General features: G+C 40.9%; 1 protein-coding gene across 3 annotated transcripts in view; it reads right to left on the bottom strand.

Moving 5' to 3' along the window:
• Nucleotides 1–19626, bottom strand: part of acsl6 (acyl-CoA synthetase long chain family member 6) — a 102865-nt gene that overhangs the window by 49248 nt on the left and 33991 nt on the right. For all 3 annotated transcript variants that reach the window (XM_078230809.1, XM_078230811.1, XM_078230812.1), the window contains 7 exons: nucleotides 17778–17842; nucleotides 14724–14825; nucleotides 14504–14603; nucleotides 11392–11570; nucleotides 10585–10617; nucleotides 10350–10401; nucleotides 5156–5229 (listed from right to left, as the gene is read on the bottom strand). In XM_078230809.1, coding sequence (XP_078086935.1) covers nucleotides 5156–5229; nucleotides 10350–10401; nucleotides 10585–10617; nucleotides 11392–11570; nucleotides 14504–14603; nucleotides 14724–14825; nucleotides 17778–17842 — 605 coding nt within the window. The remainder of the gene's footprint in view (nucleotides 1–5155; nucleotides 5230–10349; nucleotides 10402–10584; nucleotides 10618–11391; nucleotides 11571–14503; nucleotides 14604–14723; nucleotides 14826–17777; nucleotides 17843–19626) is intronic.

Here is a 19626-nt window from a genome sequence, read left to right as displayed (position 1 = left end):
TGTGGCTGCAGTGGTGGCATCTTCCAATCCTGCTCCTGTCAAAAGGGTTCCCAGTTATCTGCACTCTCCAACCCTGGGGAACCCGTGGCAGGGGGTCCCCATCAGTGGGATCATACCAGGAGTGGCCAGAAAATCCCACCCAATTTGTAGGGAGCTACAACAGGTTGCTTCATAGCTCTATAGATTAGCATGCATCATTACACCATTTATATTTAAAACTTAATAAGGGTGATATAGAAATGATTTAACATACTGGATGCTCACTTATCATTTAAACTAGGATATTTTAGACTCATTAGGATTTGGAGTTTGACACATCAACCTACGCGGAAGTGAAAAGTCTACCATTATTTTTATTTTTGGACAACAGGTCAGTTAAGGGAACTTACTCATTGGGAGAGCCAAAGCAAACTACCTTTTTGGCAGATTTCAGTTTCAATGTAGTCATTTTTTTAAAAAATCATGTTCAGCGTGGGAGGTAGTGAACATCAACTATGAAAAGATAGATTTAACACTGGGTCACCACTGACCTGCTCATCTTATCAGTATATAGCTACTTTTATTCAATATCATTGTATTTGCTAAAAAAGACTAAAATTGTTTTTATTTTCCAAGAAGGATTTGGCCCAATTCGATATACTTTTGTAAAATATTCTAACAAAAATGACTGCAGTGTCTCAAGGAGGAAGGTCCACTGCCTTCTCAAGCAACTACTGATGACCAACAATGCTTTTTCATAGTCATGATGAGGAGATGCCGGCGTTGGACTGGGGTAAACACAATAAGAAGTTTACTGGTGTTGTTAAACTTCTTACTCTTTTCATAGTCATCCATTGTCCAAGAACAAATTCAATTAAAAAATTATAAACATGACAGATTTGTACCGAATCTTGCTAACGGAGATAATCGGGTTGACAGAGGAACCATATCGACCTGGTAAGGGTTTTTGAGAGAGAAAAAAATGTCGAGAATAATTAATATCAGCACAACCATGGATACCATGAACTGAGGATGTTACTAATAAAAATGGAGAGGCTTGTTATATTCTGCTTTCCAATTTTACTGCACGTTAGGGGGGGGAAGGGGTCAGCTTAAGTAAACAATCTCTAGCCTTTTTCGTCTTCTGTCAAATAGCTATTGGCATCTGTTTCACACATTGCATTGTATAAATGGTGGGAGGAGGAGGAAATAATTGTATCTTATACTTAATTAAGTCTCAGGAGCACATCTAAGAAATCGAGTGAAACATTGGGCTTATTAGTGGCTGCTTTTTCTCTGCTACAAGCGCCCTTAGAGCTAAAAAAGAAATGGCATCCGTGGTGGGAACACACTGTCTATGGTGAATGGCACAGGATATCATATTGGCGAAGGTGTCAGTGCAGACAAAGCTACTGGAAGTATGCAGAGCAGGCAGATGTCAATTAGGATACTTGGTGCCAACATTACAATTGTGCTTCCATCAGTGCTATTTGATGCAATTATCAACCATGTGTAGGTCACTTGCTGGGTATTTTCTATGATTCCACAAGTCTTTGCTGGTTCTATTGTTGTTTCAAGTTATAAAAAAAAGACAGGTAGATACTGAAGAACATTTTGCTGATTTCAAGGCTTCTGGTCAAAATACAACACGACTTTGAGACTGAAAAAAAAGCCGTGCTGCTGGAAGGAGGGAGGAGGAAGGAGAGAAGGGCTTTCAGCAGGGATTCAGGGAGCAATTATCTCAACTGTATCCCAGCTAGAGCCAAGAGACAAGCTATCTGTACGTCAGTCCTCACTGAAATTTATCACCTGCTGCAACCTCAGGACAGGGCAAAGCCCACATCATCAGTGACTGTGAACTTGACCACAGCAATTTTTATGCATCTGGTTCCATATAGGCTGGAGATATTGGCAATTTATGGATCACTGAATAGAAGGACAGTCACTGAGGGTGGAATTCTCGCTTGCCCTGCTGGTGTGTTCAATAGTGGACAGGGGACGAGAATGTGGCACAAGTGTAATATTCTGTTTCACACTGATGTGAATTTCCCCACAGTATTTTCAGTCAGTGCTCACCATAGAAGGTCAGAAAACACGCCTGGGGCCGGCGTGAAATGGATTTGCATTCCGCTAATGGGATGCAGATGTAGGGCTGACCACCCAGGCCCAATTCTCCACAACGGCAGTGGGAAAACCGATTGGCGCAAAGCACGTCTGGAATAACAGAATGCAGATATCATGACTCAGTTGAACAATGCCTGGGGCTGCCTCCAGAATTCGGAGCAGAGGTCAACAGCAACCCTGGACCACCATAGCAGTGGGGGTAGAGAGCACCTCAAGGTGGACCTTCCAGGTTGGGTGTCCAGGAGATCTATCTTCCAGCCTCTCTTCAATAGTGGGTCAGTGATGTTGGGCATTCAGATGCCAAGACAGACTTCACACCTTTTTGTCTGCGCTGCCACACAATATGGTGCAAAATGCATGGTTAGATAGTTAATGAGTTTGGGACTGGAAGATATGGCATGTTTTCCTGCTGCCTTCACAGTGGAAAACACTTCACATTCCCACCCCCACCATGGGGCTTCATCTCAGATGGGAGAATTCTGTCCTGACATTTAGATTCAATGAGAGCCAACTATATTTTATTCTCTCTTGCCAATGCTAAGCAGATGGAGTGACTGTATGCTTTTGCTGGATTGTAGGCATCCCAATGACTCAGGATGCCATTGACTGTGCATACTTTTTTTATGGATGATACATGTCAACTCTGCACTGGGATTCCACTCCCTCCCAATGTTCAGCTGGTGTGTGTGTGACCATGCTGCAGGTTTGGGAAGGGGGCAGCCCATAATCATGCAGGTCAAATGCCTGGTATCCTGGCGGCCATCATGACGACAGTCCACTGTGGTAGCTGCATTTGAGCCTCCATAAACCACGGTTGACTACAGGATGATAAAGACTATCCCCTGATGACTGTGGCACAATTCGTCAACATGCATACAATAAAAGCCATATTGCCACATGAAACGTAATAGAGCAGACCACTAGTATGCTGAGACAATGTGTCCACCACCTGGACCACTCTGGACTTTATCCTGGTCTGTTACAAGCTGCGCAACATTGCCTGCCATCCAGAGCAGACAGAGAACAAAGAACAATACAGCATAGGAACAGGCCCTTCGGCCCTCCAAGCCCGTGCCGCTCCCTGGTCCAAACTAGACCATTCTTTTGTATCCCTCCATTCCCACTCCGTTCATATGGCTATCTAGATATGTCTTAAACGTTCCCAGTGTGTCCGCCTCCACCACCTTGCCTGGCAGCGCATTCCAGGCCCCCACCACCCTGTGTAAAATATGTCCTTCTGATATCCGTGTTAAACCTCCCCCCCTTCACCTTGAACCTATGACCCCTCGTGAACGTCACCACCGACCTGGGGAAAAGCTTCCCACCGTTCACCCTATCTATGCCTTTCATAATTTTATACACCTCTATTAAGTCTCCCCTCATCCTCCGTCTTTCCAGGGAGAACAACCCCAGTTTCCCCAATCTCTCCTCATAACCAAGCCCCTCCATACCAGGCAACATCCTGGTAAACCTCCTCTGTACTCTCTCCAAAGCCTCCACGTCCTTCTGGTAGTGTGGCGACCAGAACTGGACGCAGTATTCCAAATGCATGCAGCAATCATCTAAATAAACAGACAGAACAAAGTGGGAATGTTTTCTGCATTACATTTAACATGTGTAGACTAATTATACATCACGATTCTCCACGCCTGTTTTTGGGGATTATCCAATTTACCCCCTATATACACTTTAAAGTCATTTAAACATTTAAATCTGGGATTTTCCAAAACGTACTAAACATATTGAGAGTGAAACTCAATGTTCCATTTCCCTGCCTAACTTCCTAATTCACAAAATACACTAAGCTTTACTGCTGCCTAAACCAATGCACTTAAAAAGCAAAAGACAATCAAATGTTTTAAGATGCATCTAAAGGGATTGAATTGGTCACAGAAATCATTGCAATAGTTATAATTTCCAACAAGTTATTCATGAGTTTTAAGATTGCACATAAACCCTCACTGGTGATGATATCTCAGATATATGTGGTTCAAATCTTCACAATCCTGGCGAACTATAACAATGATGTGGAGATACCGGCGTGAACAGAATTCCCACTCGCCTGAAGGGGCTTAAGGCTCCGAAAGCTAGTGGCTTTTGCTACCAAATAAAACCTGTTGGACTTTAACCTGGTCTTGTTAAACTTCTTACTGAACTATAACAAGTCAGCACACTGCATTGTAAGATCAAAAACCAAAGTTCCACTTCTGCAACTGTAACAAAAGATCTGACTTTCAACCATGCTATCAAAGAGGTGCCAAAAGAGGCAGTTTAAGAACTGCATTGGGAGCATGTCACCTACCCACCTTAATGGCTGAAAACTAGTGTATTACCCAGGATGGGGAAATCCTGAAATAAGAGTATTTAGAAAAGCAAAGCAAGATATTAAGCCTTTCAATGAGTTTTCCCTCCATGAATATCAAACCAAGGGAATTAATATATTCCAAGAGTGACTTGAATTTTAAGACTTTGGGATATTTTTATTTAAACCAAGGGCTGGATTTTCCTATTGCGCTCACCCCGAAACTGGAAAATCCCACCCAGGTCAACGGACCTTTCCATGGTCCGCCCCTCGCCCACTATTATTCCCATGGCCGGCTGAATGAGAAAAGTTGTCCCTATACTTGTAGGCACGGTATTATCAAGGACTGAATTATTGAGGTCCTCAGGAGATTAATCAGAAGGAGAGTCAATGCTGTCACATTCAAACACTTTGCATCAACTTTCTCAAGCTGGATTCTCCCATTTATAGCATCTGTCGGGGGAAAAAATTCAGCATTTTCACAGCAACAAAGCAAAGCAAGTTCAAATCACAGTTCTTTGTAGCTGCACTCACATGAGCCCTCTTTTCACTTATTACAAAGAGCAGGTTAAAAAAAAAAGCAATTTAATTCAGGTCAAACTAAAGACAGTACAAGAAAATATTAAAGAGCTAGATAGAACTTCAACTTTATGCAATGTTAGCAGAGTAACAGGACAGAAAAAAATACTTTCAACAGAACTTTTGCAACATTTTACTTGCAGCCAAAAATCTGTGTGTATATATATTCACCTCTGTAACCTTTAGAAAGCCTGAAAAATCAGCCACCACATTTCCATGTGTAAGCATGGCCCCCTTGGGGTTCCCTGAAAGGAAAAATTACATGGTTAAAACAATTATTTGAAAAAAAAAGCACAAAATAGAAAACACATAAAAATCATAAACAAAAGCCACATTCGAAATAAAATTGAGACTTTTACATAGACAAAAATCTCCAGGATCTGATGTTTTATTAAAAATTATTTCACAGGATGTGCGCGCAAGGCCAGTGTTTGTTGTCCATCCCTTGAACTGAGTGGCTTGCTAGGCCACAAGAGTCAACCCCATTGTTGAGGGTTTGGAGTCACTTGTAATCCTGACTAGGTAAAGATGGCAGGGCATTAATGAACTGGATAAGTTTTTAATAATAATCAATGATAGTTTAACTGTCACAATTAGTAGACAATTCCAGATTTTAATAACTCAGTTTAAATTCCACAAGCAACTGTGGTGGGGAATTGAACCCTTGCCCCCAGAGGATTAGCCTGGGCCTCGGTTACTAGCCCAATTACATTACCACTTCCACCTCGGGGCATTAAATGTAAATGAAAAAAATGTAGATGCTTTAGTCATGAGCTTCCAAACTCCTCTTGATTCAATAATTAACCCCTCCAAATGAAATAGTCAATGCCACTGCATTATTTAAAGGAAGATGAGGAAGTTAATAGAATCGGTTATCAAAGGGCAGAGCGACTGAGCACTTGGACACATTTGAGTTGATTAGAGAGCCAGCATTTTTTAGATAAAGTGCAAATTATATCTAACTAAGCTGATGTTCAGTGGCCACTAACATGCTACATCAGGCAATGAATTTTATTTATATGGATCTGCAGAAGTCATTTGATAATGTTCCGCAAAAGGAAAAACTGAAGTACATGGAATTTGAGGCAACCTTTCCATATGGGCAGAAAATCAGGCATGATAGACAAAGAATAATTGGCAGGTACTCTAACTGGCAGGAAAGAACTACTGATAGTCCCCTGGGATCTGTACTGGGCTTCAGCTTTTCAATGTATTTAAGATCGACTTAGGTGAAGGAACAGAGCCCCGTTATCCAAGATTAGTGATGAAACTAAAATGGCATATAAGCAATGTGAGTAGCAGCAGAAAGCTGCTCCTTCAGGTACCATGTCCGAAGGAGACAAAGGCAAACATTGTCTTCCTTTGGAAGAATTCACCCATGCACTTGGTATAGTATTACCAGTAAAGGTTTGGAAACTTTCCTGGTCTCTCCACCTGCCATCAGGTGTATTGGGAAGACTTATAGGCTGTTAATTAACCTGTTTGGTCACATTACGTACACACCTTCCATAGCCATCAAGTCCTGAAGTGGGACTTGAACCCAGAATTCTGGAGCAGAGGAAGAGACACTGCCACTGTGCCACAACCTCCTGCAAAAGGGATGAGAAGTTGATAGAATAAGTGAATGGGCACATTCATGGAGTTCAACACAGGGAAGTGCAAGGTCAACAACTTTGAACCCAAGATAGATTAGAGTGTTTTCTCAATGGTGAAGGAGATTTAAGACACTTGAGGAATCAGAAACTAGTGGACAAATACAAACAGCTAATGAACTGTTGATCTTTATCTCAAGAGGGTTGGAATACAGTGAGATAGATGTGTTACAGTTATATAATGTTGTGCTGAGACTGCACTTGGGAGAACAAGTGTTGAATTCTGGAAAAGCACCTCAGAATGTATGTACTGACTTTGGATTGGGAGCAACACAGATTGACCAGCATGATGCAGGAATTAAAACGGGTAAATCAGTGACACTAAACAGCTTCCCACAGTGATCCCATTTTAATGTTAGAGGGAGGATGTCGTGTGTTTTTATGTCCAGGACTCAAATTAAATACATATCTACACTACTTCTGCATCTCCCAACTGACCCCTGCCAGCTGTCTCGCTACTTTCACACAGCTTACAGAAGGGACATTCACACAATCATGCTTTGTGTGTCATATGAGGGCTGGTACAAAATGTATCGGCATTAAAATAATTTCTGTTCCAGTGGCACAGTCACTTTTGTATACTATGGAGCACAATGAGCCAGATGGGTTTTAACGACAACAGTTTCATGGTCGCTGTTACTAAGACTAGCTTTCAATAAGTCTACCAGTTGCTTTAGTGGGATTTGAATCTATGATAGGGCCTCAGGAATACTTGTTCAGGGACATTACCACAATGCCATTTCTATATTTGACAAAAGACCTGATCTCAGAGCATGCATGTGACCTTGCTCTGCATACAACTACACAATAAATTGCAAAATGTACCCCCAGAGAACAGGTGGTTCAAATTCAGGCTGAAATGTGTACTTGTGGGACCTGTAACAGAAATACCACCACCTTGCTCCTGCCTCCAAGGGTAGCCTTGTGAATCCCACTAGATCAAACTTAAGGCAGCAAAATGGTGGCTGGCTCGAGCAGATTTCACAATAACCAGTCGACTCTCCCCACCAAGCATGTTGGGAAGTTGTAATTCTATTGAAGTAGCCTGTTGCTAGAGTTACATTTGGCCACTCTACAGCTATCAAGTCCTGGAACTTGTAAGCTCAATATTCTATTTTACAACTCCACTGGAGGTCATGACCTATGATTTGGGAACCCGTGTGTTAAATCTTCAGGATGGTTAATTAGATTCATATTCCCACAAAGTAAATTCAAGGGGTGATGAGATATTCAAGGATTTATTTTTTTAAAAAACATTCATCTGTGGGACATGGGCATTGCTGGCTGTCCAGCATTTATTGTCCATCCCTAATCGCCTTGAACGGAATGGTTTGCTAGGCAAGTTCAGAAGGCAGTTGACAGTCAACTACATTGCTGTGGCTCTGGAGTCATATGGAGGACAGACCAGGTAAGGATGGCAGATTTCCTTCCCTAAAAGGACATTAGTGAACCAGATGGGTTTTTCCAACAATTGACAATGGTTTTGTGGTCATCGGTAGATTCTTAATTCCAGAAATAGGTTAAGTCTTCTAGTGGTGGTGTCCAGAGCATAGGTGTTAAAATTAGAGCTAACCATTTAGAGTCAATTTCAGGAAGCACTTCTTTAAAAAAAAAGGACATTGGAAATCTGGAACTCTCTTCTACAAAAAGCTGCCAAGTCAATGGCAATTAAAAATATCAGACAGAATTTTAAGGAATAAATCTGAACTGAGAGCTAGTTTCAGTAATAATGACCATGAAATAGAATGCTTGCATACAGCCATCAAGCATAAAATAAGAGGAAAGAATTCACACCCAACACCAGTGTCCAGGTGCTACTTCAATATTAAACCCAGAAACTAAATTCAAGGGAAATTATACTCAGTTTATACCATGAAGCATAGAACCATGGAACCCCTACACTCCTGAAGGTGACCATTCGGCCCATTGAGTCTGAACCAACTCTCCAAAGGAGCATCTTACCCAGCCCTTTCCCCCGCATGTATTTGTCATGGCTAATCCACCTAAACCTACACATCTTTGGACAGAAATGAGAAAGGTGAATTTCACAAGTAGCAGATATGGAAGAATGTTCCAACACCGAGCAGAAGGAAACAGTGTGACCTTGATTAGGTGAAGGAGTTAACACAGTAGGGCAAGTCAAGGCTGAAACAAACCACTTAAGTTTGGTCACTGTTCTGTAAAAACAAACATTAGATTTTTAAATATAGGAAATAGTCCATCATCACTTCCTATAGTATACTTTTAGCAGGGCGTCAGGACCTACACTACATTTGTGAAAGAATGAAATTGAGGATTAACAATTATTAAAACCCTATTGTGCTCAGCTTGTCCCGAGTAAACAAGTTTGTGTTTGGAGGTTTGTATCTGTAGCCAATACATTCCTTGGAACATGCACAGAAATATATTCCCTCCGGTCTGCTGCTAATCTAAAACTTTTGCAGCCTTCTAATTACTCGCCAAAAGGCCTCCATCTCAGATCCCATAAGGGGACAAGAGATCCAGCATCATAAATCTCTGGCTTTTTTTCCCTCTGCACTTGGAAACTGAATGTTCTCTAGGCAGAGTGAAAATTTGCCTTAATATGCCCAACAATTAAAGCTATTAAGAGAACATATACACCAGTTCTCCAAAAAGACAAATACATAAATGGTATTAAAGACAAGCTGTACATTTACTCAAATAAATGGAAATGAATGGGAATGGAAATGGAAATGAAATTGTCAGACCATAGAGCGCCAAAAATAATTTTGGGGTTAAAATATCAATAGTCGGACTTTCACATCTGGGAAAATCTAGAAAATTGAGATCTGGGAATTGCTGGAAGGTATATTGGTAGAATGAGCTGAAGTGCAAAATAGGATCCTGGTATATGCCTTGCTTGATATTCAATTCCATTGGGATGTGCCAGTCTTGCACTACTACTTAAATGCATTTATCCCTGAAAAGCTACAATGAATTTTGTGAATGTTTGGTAATTTGCAGTGAGAAAGGCATTGTGAGCACTTTAAAATCTCTCAATTCTGGACTCCAAGAGATTTTATTAACAAAAGATCCCCATGTCAATGTAATGCTCGAGAGCAGAAGTATCAGCAGGATTCTTAATAGGTCATTGCAGGGGAAAGCTTTTCGGGAGGGAATAGATACCATTTTGCTCAGCAGTTACTATGGAGGGCAGCAAACTGCACGGTGAAATGATCTTTCAAATGCAAGCCATTTGGAAAAATGTTAGAAGGCAAAAAGTAGGCATAATCTGTTACTGTACTAATTTCATTTAATTAGAGTATGTGAGAAAGTTCTACACATTTAAAGAAAACTGATAAAGAGTAGTGATCCCTAAATTAGAAAGACAGAAAGGTCTATTAGGAATAGAGATGGTTTGTAGAAGTGCGAGCAGTATTACTGATCGAGACAGAATCATGGATTCTGATAAAGATAAAAGGAGATACAATCCCCAGATAGTAACTGAGTGACCCCTTAGTCTACCAAGACAAACAGACCAAGAATGAGGGCACCTAATGCCCAACCATCACAAACATGTATGGTAATTTAACTCACTGATGTCTGACTGTCACATTTTTCTTAACACACTCACAAGCACTGATTCTAAACCAGCTTCTATGATCATGGGCAGAGAGAAAGGAATGCCAAGTTTATTCTAATATTCAATGCTATTAATTAATGTAACCAACTGTATTTCTTGTGGCACATACCTGTTGTTCCACTAGTAAAACAGACAATAGATAGATCCTCAGGGCGTGGGGGCTGAGTAGAAAACAAACAATAATTAAGAAACTAAAGGCAGTGCAAGTTGCAGAAGAAACATATTGGTGTCAAAAGAGCAATGCGCATTTATAATGCTGGTTGTTGTTGATGCACATATCCAAGTTACTGTCTCTTGAAACATGAATGAAATATCTACAAAACAGTCAATCATGTTTCACTCACCACAGGAGTGCGCCTGTTCACCCGTCCAAGGTTCTGAAAGCAAGAAAGGATGAAAGTAACCACACCGTGAAAATGTGACAATTTTATTCTAAATGACATTTGTTTTTCCCCCAAAGAGTACGGCAAAGATTGCTCTTCACTTAGTGGCTAACTATCAAATAGTGGAAAAAACCCAAGTGCTGGCATGTGGTTTTATTCTTTATTCTGAGCTTTGCGTTGAACACTTGTTTATAAAGTACAAGATAATGTAAGCTATTCTTAAAAAGCAATTAAGCATCAGAGAATGAATTGTAAAGGATCTGCAATTGTACATCACTATTTCCATAATCTATTTTCTCTGGCATAGGAGCTCACCAGGCCCTCCCACTGATGTCCTTTCCAAACACTCAGTCTCTCTCTCCCTCATCAGTGAACCCCATCTGCAGCCTGGTACCACAAGCCCACCTCAACCAAGAAATAGATTCTAAAAAGAATAATCTGATTCTCCCAGGCAGAACTAAAGGGTAATCTGTTCTTCAGGTTTTCCAGTCACAAAATATGCAACCGCTCCCCCACTGGCACCATCACCCCTCTGCTTCTCTGTAAATGTTGTGGCCTTAACATCCAGGTCTCTCTTGCTATTTTTGAGTCAGTTGCATATGGTACACACCAATTTATCCTCCAGCTTTCTTTTTATTCGGTGTCAAATCACCTCGTCTTTATTTGGCAACTGGGCTAAAATCCAGATTTATAATCAATAATGTGACTAATACATACTATAGCATATTTCTCTATAACTGCATTATGCCACTGATATTATTTGCATACCTCCACTTCCTGGAGTGCCAGTATTTGCACCCCACAGTCATTTCCCATCTCAACCAAGTCCATCTCAAATGGGTCCATGAGGATGACAATCTTCAAGCCTGGAGTCTCCTTCTTCTCCACATTCTTCAAAAGAATTTTAGCTTTTTCCACCTTGTCACAGATAACTGTGGAAATCTCAGCTTAAAAAAGGAGGTGCATGCATTAAGAGTGTATAGTGAAATGTGAGAAATTAAAGATCAAGATACAAATAACTCTAGAAATTTGGTAACTTGCTTTCTGCATTGCCCCACACACAAAATAAAACACAGCGAAGTAGAAATTTTGCTGGGGAACAGAGGTAATGCTCCACTTAGACCTCATCATTTGTAAAAGTGGTATTTAACGCTGCAATGAAGTTACTGTGAAACTCCCCTAGTCGCCACACTCCAGCGCCTGTTCGGGTACACCGAGGGAGAATTTAGTATGGCCAATCCACCTAACCAGCACATCTTTCTGACTGTGGGACGAAACTGGAACACCTGGAGGAAACTCACGCAGACACAGGGAGAACATGCAAACCCCACACAGACAGTGACCCAAGCTGGGAATCAAACCCGGGACCCTGACACTGAGGCAGCAGTGCTAACCACTGTGCCACCATGCTGAATTTAGGACTAGAAGACCATGAGGAAGACTTCACTCTGTAATTTAGTAAATAAAAGACAACAATTACATGCAAGGCCTAAACCCAATCAGAATCTCAGTCAATCAAGGATTTAAAGGTTATTTTTAAGGTAATGGCATTCTCAATATGCAAGGTAAGATTGCATTTTGATTGCACTCAGAATCAATTAGCAAGATAATTGTCACAGTAACACATGCCTAGCTTGAGTTCCATTATTAACTATCTGAAGCTCGTTTAAATTAAACACTAATTACGCACGTCAAACTGCTTGGGAAACATTTTGAGGAGTCAGAATGTATCATTTTCATTATAATGATGATCTGCTTCATTTTGTGTATCCTTGAGAAATTGTTTGTCAAAATACTTCTTAATGCAGACAGTACCTTTTAAAATTTAAATCAAAAAATGAAGTCAAATGATTTTTGAAAATGCTATTTTTTGGGGAGAGGACATTATTTGAATACAAGTTTTCTGCTAACAATAGGTTCAGCCACTGGGAAATATATGAACAGCTGAACACAGTGGGAACAAAATCCTGTGGCCCTGACAGATTGGTATAGGCATTTTATGCTGGAGGTTGGACTCTGAAAGAATGGCATTCAAGTGGCAATCTACTGGGGATAAAATTCAACTTTGGCATGGGTGCAAACCATGTTCAACATCCATATTGAAGTTTAACTTTAAGTTTAACTGGGGTGGCATGGTAACCATGATGTGGAGATGCCGGCGTTGGATTGAGGTAAACACAGTAAGAAGTGTCACAACACCAGGTTAAAAGTCCAGCAGGTTTATTTGGTAGCACAAGCAGCGCTCCGAAAGCCAGTGGCTTGTGCTACCAAATAAACCTGTTGGACTTTAACCTGGTGTTGTGTGGCATGGTAACACAGTGGTTAGCACTGCTGCTTCACAGCGCCAGGGATCCGGGTTTGATTCCTGGCTTGGGTCACTGTCTGTGTGGAGTTTGCACATTCTCCTAGCGTCTGCGTGGGTTTCCTCCGGTACTCCAGTTTCCTCCCACATTCTGAAAGATGGGCTGGTTAGGTGCATTGACCCGAAAGGCGTCGGACTGCAGTGTAAGTAAGCAAGCCTTAATTGTGACTAATAAACAAACTTTACTTTAAACTTTAACCCCCATATCCGAGTGTGACGTTCTCCTAATATTCGTAGAATCATGGAATCTGACATTGCAGGAGATGGCCATTTAGCCCATTGAGACTGCACCGACTCAGTGGGTCTTACCCAAACCCTCTCCCCCATACTATTCCCATAACCCTGCACATTCACTGTGGCTAACCCATGTAACCTACATGTCTTGAAGTTTAAAGTTTATTTATTCGTGTCACAAGTAGGCTTACATTAACACTATCTTGAAGTTACTGTGAAAATCTCCGGCACTTGTTCAGATACACCGAGGAGAATTTAGCATGGCCATTTGCATCTAACCAGCACGTCTTTCAGACTGTGGGGGGAAACTGGAGCACCCAGAGGAAACCCATACAGACACGGAGGACGTGCAGACTCTGCACAGACAGTGACCCAAGCCAGGAATCGAACGGGGGTCCCTGACACTGAGACAGCAGTGCTAACCATTGTGCCACCATGTCTTGGGATGCTAAGGGGCAACTTAGCATGGAATATCCACCTAACCTGCATATCTTTGGACTGTTGGAGGAAAATGCCACACCTGGAAGAAACACCACACAGACACAGGGAGAACGAGCAAACTCCACACAGTCACCTAAGGCTGGAATCGAACTCAGGTCCCTGGCGCTGTGAGGCAGGAACCTGTGCCACCCATGCACTTGAGGTACAAATTTTTAGTTCAACAGAAAGAATGATATGGTATCAATTTAAAAGTGACACAAGATATCCTAAAGCACGATTCTCTTCTGAACATTTGTATTTGTAGAATCTACAACTCATCTTCAGATTTACTGCCAAAGCAGGAATATCACTATACTGGGGAGAAAATTTAATCATTTGCTTCTGAAAAACCAAGTTTTTCACATTTCCAACAATACAACATTGGTGGTCCCAAGGATGTGGATGCAGCATGAATAAATATATTAAGGAATTACTCCAGGAAGCCATTTTTTGTCCCAGTCATGATAACAGTGCTTTAATTTATTTTGCAATTCATTCATTTTCCAATCTCATCTCGGATTAGAAAACTCTAAAAATCAAACGTGTTTTTAATTTTGGAATAATTTTTTTTAAATGCAGATTTGAGAGATGTTATATGGAATTGTTAATTATTCCACTACCACCGTCTGGATTTCAATACGATATTTATTGCCAATCATAATTTAACACGAGGAAGTTTGGAGCTCAGAAGATTGTTACTTCTAACTCCTTGAATTTAAGCATCCTTTGATTTCATCTTTTTGGCATTTAAATTTTGTAAGTGGCATATAATTTTGAGAAGCTGCTCATTATTTTTTTTTTTACCTGTGTTAATTATGTAACGAATGGCTTCAGGTCCAAGTGTGTCATAAAGTGGCACTATCACCATGGAGTAAGTATAGCATGCCAGCTCAGCAATAATCCACTGGTAGAATGTTGCAATTATGAAAATACAAAAACAAACAAGGAAACAAACTTCATGTATGCAAATAAATACCACAAAAAGTTGTAAAAGCACTTCTGAATACTTATTACCATCTCTCACCTCAGGTCTGTTTTGTGCAAAAACACCAATAAACTGGTCTGATGAGGACCTGCAGTTTTTTTCAAGCAGTCCAGACCCCAACTCCTCAGCTCGAGTTGCTACCTGTCAGGCAAATAATATTGGTTATGTGTCATTTGTTTCCAAACCTCAACTAATTAAACAGAATTGAGTTGCCCTGTGACTATTGCACCATTAAGTTGCATCTTTGCATCTGATGGCTCGTCACCACATAAATAAATGGAATCCCAATGTACTCAACTCTGAAGCATCAAAACCCTCCACAAGGGAATGATTTCCCTGGATGCCTCCAAAGAGAATGTGAAACAACAAGGGTTGTGTGCGCTGTTGCTTTATTGCTACTGAAACGGTGTAGATTCAGTCCAAGCTGATCGACTCCCAGAATTACTGCTACTGGGAGCAGCACTATAATATTAAAGCAGGTGGCTATGCTGTGTAGCATAGCTGCACATTCTTACATGTCTAACATGAAAACAGGGACTGACCAATCCAACCATGAACACTGAATACACAATGGGGGAAAAACAGTTGAACTGGGTCATAACGTTATATACTATGAAAATTGACACCCATTGTTTACATACATAAATAATGCTGAAGTTTTGGTTTAATATGCTTTTCAATCATTTTGGATCAAGGCTATACTGAGATCAGAGTTGGACAAAACAGCTGAATATACATGCAAATTAGCAGACCACTTGGACGCTTGAACCTGCTTCGCCATTCGATAAAACATCAACTTCTCATTCCTGCCAATAACCTATCACTCCCTTGTTCATCAGAAACTATCTACTTCTGTCTGAGGCATAATCTTTGAATATCTTTCAACCACCTTTTGAGGAAGAGAATACCAAAGTCTCAACTCTCAAGAGAAAAATCTTTTCCTCATCTGGACCTTGGGCAACCCTTCACTTTCATATAGTCCTCCCGAGTTCCAAGTTCTCCTATGCAGAGGAAACAATCTCTCCACAAGCCATCCTGCCAAGTCCCCCAAAAGGACTGTTTCAATCAAGTTGCCTCTTACTCTAAACTCCAGTGGATACAAGCCTAGCATGTCCAACTTTCGTCATATGACAACCCACCCATTCCACATACTAATCTAGTAAGCATTCTCTGAATGACTTCTAATGTATTTACATCTTTCTTTAAAGGAGATGGCCAATATTGTACACAGCACTCTAGATGTGGTCTCATTAATGCTCTGCACAACTGAAGCATGACCTCCCTACTCTTGTATTCAATTCTCCTTGCAATAAACAATAGCATTGTTAGGTTTGCTAACTGCTTGCTGCACGTGTGCACCAACCTTTTGCAATTCATTCACCAGGACATGCTCTGCATCTCACAGCCCTCTCACCATTCAGATACAAGGTGGGATTTTCCAGCCACGCTCGCCCCAAGGGTGGAAAATCTCATCCCAGGTCAACTGACCTTTGCACGATCCATACCCCACCTGCTACGATTCCCATGGTGGGGGGGAGGGGGGAGGTGAAATTCTGCCCAATGTGTTTTATTCAGCCTGCCAAAATGGGCAATCTCATTTTCCCACATGATACGCCATTTGCCAGATCTTTGCCCACTCACCAAACCACTATATACTTTTGTAGCCTCCTGATGTTCTCTGCACATCTTGCTTTTCGACCTACCTTTGCGTTCATCAGCAAATTTAGTACTTTTGGTCCCTTCATCCAAGTCATTTATATAAATTGTAAAGAGGTGAAGCCCCAGCACTGATTCCAGTGGCACACCACTTGTCACATCCTGCCAACCAGAAAAAGACCCATTCATGTCTACTCTCTGCTTCCTGTTAGCTAGCCAACCTTCTATCCATGCCAAAATATTACCCCCCTGCACAATGAGCTTTTGTTTTTGCAATAACTTTTGCTGTGGCACTTATCAAATGCTTTCTGAATATCCACCTACAGTTCATCCACATGTCCCCCTTTATCCACAGCAGATAAGACTCCTTGAAAGAACTCCAATAAATTGGTGAAACATGATTTACAAAACCATGTTGACTTGGCCTGATTACCTTGAATTTACTTAAGTGCCCTTGTAGATAGAGACTTGGGAATATGGGTGGTATGCTGGAAAGGCAGCTGTGTGAGTCTATACATTAATTAAACTGGGAGAAGGTTAATAGAGACAGCGCGTCTGTGAGGGTTGAAAGGTAAATGGGGGAAAAAAGGTGCTAGGTGTATGCATTTGCAATTAGAGGCTATGGTGAAGTAGATTTCTGCAATGAGGGGCTATGGTGAATGTGGATTTAGAATTTTGCATTCGGAGTTAGATAGGAACTTGGCTTTTTAGCTGTTAAATTCCAAAAGGGGATTTAGGACTTTGAGTTCCTCCTGCACTTCTAATTTACAGCAATTTCTGGAATGTTACTCGTATCCCCTCTGGTGAAGACTGGTGTAAAATACCGGATTAATTCATCGGCCATCTCATTTTCCATTAACTCCTCCTCAGACTGTACAGTACCAATGCTCACTTAATTTTTTAGCTAGATTTCTCTCAAATTTTAATTTTTCTAGGAACTTGACAACATCCAGGACAAAACAACCCACTTAATTGGCACCTCATCTGCCACCTTAAATATAACTGGTGCACATGGCTGCAGTCTGCATTTGCAAGATGCACTGCAGCATTTCAACAAGGCTCCTTTGACAGCATCTTCCGAATTGGTGGTCTCTATCACTTACAGGCAGCAAGTGCAAGCGAACATGGTCACCCTTAATTCCCCTTCAAGTCACACACCATCCGGACTTAGAAATATATTGCAGTCCTTCCACTGCTGTCAAAATCTCAAAACCCTTCCTAATGGCACTTTTGGTATACCGATACCACATGGACTGCAGCGATTCAAAAAGGTGGCTCACCAGCACCCCCTCAAGGGCAATTAGGGGCAATTAATAAATCCTGGCCGAGCCAGCGATGCCTATATCGCATGAACAAAGGAAAAGGAAAATCATGAAATTAAACAGCATCATGTACAAATGAATGCAAGAACAATGGTTCTTTCAAATCTGTTCTCACCTGTTTATAAGAAAGCCATTGATAAGGGTGTTTGGGTTTTCTGAATCCTAAACAAGGTCCATCACCTAAAATAGAAGCAACACCCAAATTACTTTGTAACATTAGGTAATATTAAGAGATTAAACTGCTGCAAGGGTTATTTCACAATAGCAGAGGGGTATTTTTTTCAGAAAGACATTAACCAGTAATTTTCTTTGCAACAATAAAGTATTTTTGACTGGTTACTGATGAATACTATTTTCTTTACCTATTGCAGGCAGATTTCAATAAATAACTTTGCTTCATCACGCTCTACATATAAAGTGCATTCCTGCAAGCAATTTAGGAAAACAACTCTTCCCATTCATAGATCACATATTCAGATCATGGGTTCTCCAATGAATGGCATAAAACAAGGAAATACATTAATTTCTATCTTTACCACAAAAAACTCTCAAGTCTTGCAAAAATATACATGTTTAAATTCAGAATTTATTAATTATCTCTTCACAAATTGAATCTAGGTCATATTTTCAAAAGTTTATAACACAATAATTACTTTGAATAGGAATGAAACAAAATAAAGGAATATAACATAGATACTTGGATTTTTTTTTACAAAACAGCTTTTCCTATCTTCTGCTTTACTATTGAACTGACCAACAGGTAGTGTATATGAACATGTAGATTTGGAGTAGGCCACTCGGCCCACTTTGTCATTCGATGCAATGATGGCTGATCTAATTTTAACTAGAACGCCACATTCCTGCCTACCCTTGATAACTGTTCACCCCCTTGCTTTTCAAAAAGCCATCTACCTCTGCCTTAGAAATATTCGAAGACTCTCTTCCTCACAACCACCAGAGATGAGATTTTTCCTCATCGGTTTAAAAAAAGTGGCCCCTATTTCTAGATACCACCACAAGGGGAAATAACCTTTTGTTAGGAAAACAATGATAGTTTAAGGGATTTATATTTGTATGGGTAAACATTAGAAATAAGGTATAATGTTAAGTGTGTTTAATTTAATCTTTCTGAACCTGGAAGGATAAAACTTAGTTTGATGCTGGCCAAAAGGTGTTCATATTTGTGAGGATTGGTTAAGTTCCAACTGTGTTTCTGTTGTTCTTAGAGAGGGCTACAACAGTCCAGCAGAGAAATGTGGGCATTGCTTAGCAACTGGAAGACCTTTCAAGGTAAAACAAAGCTTTAGGTTTAGTTGGATATATTGCAGTTGAAGACAGGATACTGGGGAGTGAACATCTCACAACTGTGTCAGGAGAAGCGAGTTACAAAGATGCAAGCTTCCCAAGGAACAAAAGTTACAGTCCAGATAAGCAGGGAATTGGGACCAGAAGAATGAATTGAGTTGAGAGAAAAGAGACCGAAGCATTGTTCGGATTCAAGGAAGAGTAAATAAAGCGTTCGGAGTTGAAGAGACAGTGGCCGGAATTCTACTGTCTCGCCCGCCACGGAATCAACGCGGGCAAGAGTCCGACGACAGAAATCTCTGTTGATCTCGAGCGGGAATTTCTGGTCTCGCCCGAGCGAGGCCGTAAAATCCTGCCCAGTTACAATGATATGATTTTAAGTGGAATAGCTGCCTTCAAAGACAAATCAAATGTCTGATGCAATTTTAATACTGTCTGGGAATCGCGTGTTAAAGCAATTGTGAGCAGTTTGAATAGCAGGAACTGTTCTGTTGACAGGGAATGAAGCAGGCACTGTAACTGGCTTTCCCATGGCCATTACGGTGGACTACCAAGCCCCCCCTTCACTTCCAAAGCACTTCCCCCAGTGTCGTGCATCCCTGCTGAGAGCAGAATCATAATTCTGCAGAGCATAGGGGTGTTGTGTCAACCCACTGCAT

Source organism: Mustelus asterias, chromosome 16 (genome assembly GCF_964213995.1).
Source record: "Mustelus asterias chromosome 16, sMusAst1.hap1.1, whole genome shotgun sequence".
Taxonomy (NCBI): Eukaryota; Metazoa; Chordata; class Chondrichthyes; order Carcharhiniformes; family Triakidae; genus Mustelus; species Mustelus asterias.
The sequence above is the reverse complement of the archived record's forward strand: the minus strand, read 5'-3'. Positions and strand labels throughout refer to the sequence as shown.